General features: G+C 52.8%; 1 protein-coding gene across 4 annotated transcripts in view; it reads right to left on the bottom strand.

The window, feature by feature from the left end:
• The window catches only part of Dazap1 (DAZ associated protein 1), a 23,889-nt gene extending 19,377 nt beyond the window's left edge, over positions 1 to 4,512 (bottom strand). For 3 of the 4 annotated variants that reach the window (XM_021204800.1, XM_021204801.1, XM_021204802.1), the window contains exon 1: positions 4,325 to 4,512. In XM_021204800.1, coding sequence (XP_021060459.1) covers positions 4,325 to 4,353 — 29 coding nt within the window. In that variant the 5' untranslated portion in view covers positions 4,354 to 4,512. The remainder of the gene's footprint in view (positions 1 to 4,324) is intronic. The other variant, XM_021204798.2, reaches the window with a different exon arrangement.
• Between the last annotated feature and the right edge of the window lie 912 nt (positions 4,513 to 5,424).

Here is a 5,424-nt window from a genome sequence, read left to right as displayed (position 1 = left end):
ACACACACACACACACACACACATATATATATATATATATACACATATAAATTGCTCCAGGCACAGTGGAGCATACCTTTGATCCCAGAGCTCAGGAGAGAGAGGCAGGTAGATTTCTCTGAGTCTAAGGCCAGCCTGGTTTACATAACAAATTTCTGACCAACCAGGGCTGTCTCAGGGAAAAAACCCTCCAAAACAAAACAAACCAGACCAGCACAAGTTGGAGGTGACCCCAAAGATGGCCCCTCTGCTACCTTCCATCTACCTTCTCCTGGAGAGAGGACACTTACATCACAGGCCCTCCTGCCATAACCTAAGACCCCAGCCCATGCATACGCTAGGGTAGAGGCTCCACCAGATGCAGCAGCCAGCCACTCACCTACAGGTGGCTGCCTGGGCTGAACAGGTCAATGAACCACGACAGCAGCCTGTAGAGGAAACTGCAGAAGGCCCCATTACCAGCATCGAAACAGCCCCAGGGGCAAGGAGCTCTAACAGGGATCTCGGATGTTCCACTGATGGGCACAGCTGCCAGCTTTCTCAGTAACCAACTGTTACACTTGGAAACTCAAGAGGTTTGCAACTTCAGGCTTCATCCCCAGCATTAAACAATTCAAAACACCCTTTGTAAATAAAGGATGGGTGTAGTGGGGCTGGCACGCCTTTAATTCACCAACTCTGGAGGCAGAGGTGGGCTGGGCAGGCGGATCTGTGAAAGTTCAAGGCCGTGTGGTCTACAGAGTGAGCACCCTAGGACTACATAGAGAAACCCTGCTGTCTTAGTCAGGGTTTCTATTCCTGCACAAACATCATAACCATGAAGTAAATTGGGGAGGAAAGGATTTATTCAGCTTATACTTCCACATTGCTGTTCATCACTAGGACTGGAAGGACAGGTCAGGAAGCAGGAGCTGATGCAGAGGCCATGGAGGGATGTTTCTTACTGGCTTGCTTCCCCTGGCTTGCTCAGCCTCCTCTCTTAAAGAACCAAGACTGTGCTGGTGAGATGGCTCAGTGGGTAAGAGCACCCAACTGCTCTTCCAAAGGTCTGGAGTTCAAATCCCAGCAACCACATGGAGGCTCATAACCATCCGTAACAAGATCTGACTCCCTCTTCTGGAGTGTCTGAAGACAGCTACAGTGTACTTACATATAATAAATAAATAAATCTTTAAAAAAAAAAAAAAAAGAACCAAGACTACCAGCCCAGAAATGGTACCACCCACAAGGGGCCCACCCACCTTGATCACTAATTGAGAAAATGCCCCACAGGTGGATCTCGTGGAGGCATTTTTCCCTAACTGAAGCTCCTTTCTCTGTGATAACTCCAGCCTGTGTCAAGTTGACACACAAAACCAGCCAGTACACCTGCCTCAACCAAAATAAATCATAAAACCCACCCTCTGGGTGACTTCCTAGGGACTGCAGAGCAGACTCCAGTCTTGTCCAGTCTAGGCACAGGCTCCTAGTGCCCAGTGGGTTTATGTGAGGCTGCAGGGCACAGTAGGGTATGGCACTTCATTATATGTCCAAGAGGTGCAGGCTGTCACGGGGAGCCAGCAACCTCTGACCTCTCTCCCAGGCCCACAGTGGTCTTCCAGACCCTAAGAGCATGCAGGAGACCCCAACTGCGTAGCTGCCAGGCCAGTCCATTCAGCAAGGTGCTCTGATCCTGGGACAGACCCACAACAAGCACACCTCTTACCCACCTCATGAGCAAAGACACTGCCTACCAGGCCCAAGAACTCAGTGCCAGGCACAATCAACACTGAGTGCATTAGGTAGCTCACCCACCACCTCAGGAAGTCTGCCAGACGGCAGGCAGACTCTTCCTACCTGTGGAGGCAGAGCCACCCGCTAAGGAACCGTGATGCGGGGACTAGGGCTGAGAAGAGTAAGGGCGCCCCAGAATACAATGTGAGAACCTCATTGTCTCCCAGTCCAAGTGGGACAAGCTGTAGGCAGGAAAATGAACCCCCAACATGCCTGGCCATGTCAAGCTCCTGCACCTGCAAGGGGGCACTCAGGGTGCCACTCCGAGCTGCCCGGGCTATAAAACCGACAAAGCAGCAGATGAGTGGGATTCAAGGCCTACTGGGGAGACCCAAAGTGTCCCACTAAACCCCAGACTAGGTCCTTTTAGAATTCCAAGTTTATTTAGACCCCTCAAGCCCTGGTTGATATCACAGAGACCCCACAAAGTCCCCACTTGGGGTCCCCCAGTCCTGATCTCCTTTGTGATCTTCCAGACTCGCAGGCTCCAGGATCAGGTTCCATAGCTGTAAAAAGTTCCCCCTGGTGCCACCCGTATATGAGAGTCTCTAGACCAGCAGGCTGCTATTTAAGCCCTCCCGGGTCTCAAACTCCCCCTCACAGCTCCCAAGCACCTTGACTTCTTGTTCTCTTCCGGGCGCCCTGGCTTATTAAGCAGTTTCAGGGATGGGGGCTCTAACTGGCTTCTGGGTTCCTCTTTCTGGTTTCCCAGACCCCCTACGGTCTTCCTAACCCACTGAAGCACCCTGTTGGGGAGTCTCTCTGGCCTTAGGGTTCCCCCTGGAATCACTTAGGTCTCCAGGCTTCCTTTTGGGGTCTTTCCATACTTTAGTCTTTGGTTACCACTGGTGTCCCCCAAGCTCATGGAGCTGTCTCTTTTTTTTTTTTTTCTTTTTTTCAAGACAGGGTTTCTCTGTGTAGCCCTGACTGTCCTGGAACTCACTTTGTAGACCAGGCTGGCCTCGAACTCAGAAATCCACCTGCCTCTGCCTCCCGAGTGCTGGGATTAAAGGCGTGCGCCACCAGGCCCGGCGGAGCTGTCTCTTGATTCCTCTATGACCCCAGCCTCTCATTCATTTTATGAACAAGTAACAATGAAAATAATTTAAAAAAAAAAAAAAAAGTCAAACAAGAGCTCTCTTGGACTCCTTACCTTCTAGGCCTTACGGCTCAGGGTCGCCATTTGTGAGGCCCCCAGTTTGGCCAATTATCTTTTAGAGTATTCCTGGGTCCTGCGCCTTCACCTGGTATTCTCCCAGCCCCCTGAATTAGCCTTCAGGCCTCTCTAGCTCCTTAACTATCCTTTGGAGTTCCCCCAACTATCCACTGGGCTCTTCTCGATTCTATAACTCCTGTTGGAGGTCCCCTAGCCTTCTGTATGATCTCCCTACCCTATTTCCTTAACCACAATTATGGCTTATGGTCTCCTGTAGAACCAAGGATCTCTCTTGGAATTCCCTCAGCCCTCGGAACTATTCTTTAGTATCTCCCCGACCTCACAGCTCAACTTCAGGGGTCCCCTATACCTTAAAATATCCTTTGGGAGGGTCCCTTGGAGCCTCCCCAACCACCTCATCCACACAAGCCCCCAGCTCTCTTTTGGGGTCCTCTTCTAACTCCTGTGTAGGACTCAGTGCTCCCAAACTCCCTGAATTTTATCGGAGGGGTCTCCCTGACACCCCAGGCTCTACTTAGGGTCCCTCTAACATATGAACTATCCTTTAGTGTCTCTCAGTCCCTGATTTGATGGTCACCCTAATTCCTGAAATCTGGAGAATCCCACAACCTCCAAAATTATCATCTGAAGACTCCTTGACCCCAAACTTCACTTAGGAAGCCCCAACATCCTGTCTGTTCTTTGTGATCCTCCTCATCCCCGTGGTTTTACTAGATAACCCCAGCACCCTAACCTTTCGGGGTACCCCTCAGATCCCCGCGTTATCCCATGCGGTCTCTCTGAGTTGTAATCTATACTTTGGGGTTCCTCGGCACCCGTAACCTAATTTATTTGACCTACGTGTTCTTTAGGGTGTCTCAGCATCCTTAATCTATTTTACAGGGTTTCCATTACCCGTGGTCTAGCTTTTAGAATTCAACTCCCCAGAGTAACTCTATGGGGTCTCTCTGCTCTATAATCTATTCTTTGGAGATCCCTCAGTTTCACCATTCTAATACTTAGGGTTCCCAAGGACCCTGGTCCATTTTTTGGAATCTCCCTGGTACTTAGAATCTATGAGAGGTCTCTCAGCACCCCTAATTATCCTACATTACCTTCGTGACTTCAAGGATTCACTTAGGGGTCTTCAACACCCTGATATATCATTTCGGGGTCTCTCAGTCCGGCGAGTTATCCTATGGGATGCCCCTGACCCGGGAACCTTCATTTAGGGTTTCTCTGGCTCGTGAGTTATCATCTTGGGTCCCTTCAGTTACCCATGGGCTGCCTTTGGGGCGACCCCCAGCACCCCGGCTCTCCTCTAAAGTCCCGGCCCGGTCGGTCCGGCACCCCGGCCTCCCTCGCTCTGGGCCTGGCCCAGCTCCACAGCCTCACCCGATTTCGTCGGCGCCCGCGCTGTTCATGGCGCCCCGTCCCGGCCCGCTGCGCCCCGCTCCTCCGGAAGGTCACCGCTCGTCCCTCCCCGCAGCCGCGGCCCGGATCTGCGCAACGGCGGCGGCGCTGAGCCTCCTCCCTCCGCGCCAACGGTCGCTGCGCGTCCCCGCGCCTCCGCGCCTCCGCCCTGCGCACGCCCGAGCGCGCTCCCGCACGGGGCCTCCGGGGGCGGGGCCAGGGGCGCGCCGCGCGTGCGTGCCCGCTTGCGAAAGGGACGCAGGGATCTGCGCCTGCGCAGCAAGGACGACCGCGTCGTGCGTTTCCGCCCTGTCGATTCAAAGCCTTCTGGGAAATGCAGTCCTCTGCATTATCTGGCTTTCAGAAGGCGCGCGGAGGGAGACAGCCACGTGCGTGCGTGCGCGTGCGTGCGGCGCCGAGCGTTCATGGCGCGCGCAGGCGCAGACACGGGTTCTCCTTTCTCCACTCGCGAATCTTGGTCTTGCGTGGGGGCTTGCGGGGGGGGGGGGAGTCTAGGACGCCCCTCAGAGGCCGGTGCGTAAAGCAAGCTGCATGCTCATGCTCTGAACTGTGTCACCTCCCGCTCTTCCTTTTTCCCAGAAGATGATACAGAGGGTCCCAGAGGCTGACTCACCTGTCCAAGGTCATTCAGTTAAGGCTCGATTGGGTTCAAAGTAAAAATTAACCAAGTTCAGTGGTTATTAAGAAAAAACAAAAAACACCGTACCTAGTACCACTAACATGGACAGCCACACTCTTACTATACTATCTATTGTCTGCAGCTGACTTCTCACTTGGATAATCTGCCTTTCCTCTCATAACGAGTTCCCTGTCTCAAAAAGGTATATAAAGCCGGGCGTCGTGGCGCACGCCTTTAATCCCAGCACTTGGGAGCAGGTAAATTTCTGAGTTCAAGGCCAGCCTGGTCTACAGAGTGAGTTCCAGGACAGCCAGGGCTACACACAGAAACCTTGTCTCAAAAAAAAAAAAAAAAAAGCCGGGCATGGTGGCACACGCCTTTAATCCCAGCACTTGGGAGGCAGAGGCAGGCGGATTTCTGAGTTTGAGGTCAGCCTGGTCTA

The sequence above is a fragment of the Mus pahari genome, chromosome 9 (assembly GCF_900095145.1).
Source record: "Mus pahari chromosome 9, PAHARI_EIJ_v1.1, whole genome shotgun sequence".
Taxonomy (NCBI): domain Eukaryota; kingdom Metazoa; phylum Chordata; class Mammalia; order Rodentia; family Muridae; genus Mus; species Mus pahari.
The sequence above is the reverse complement of the archived record's forward strand: the minus strand, read 5'-3'. Positions and strand labels throughout refer to the sequence as shown.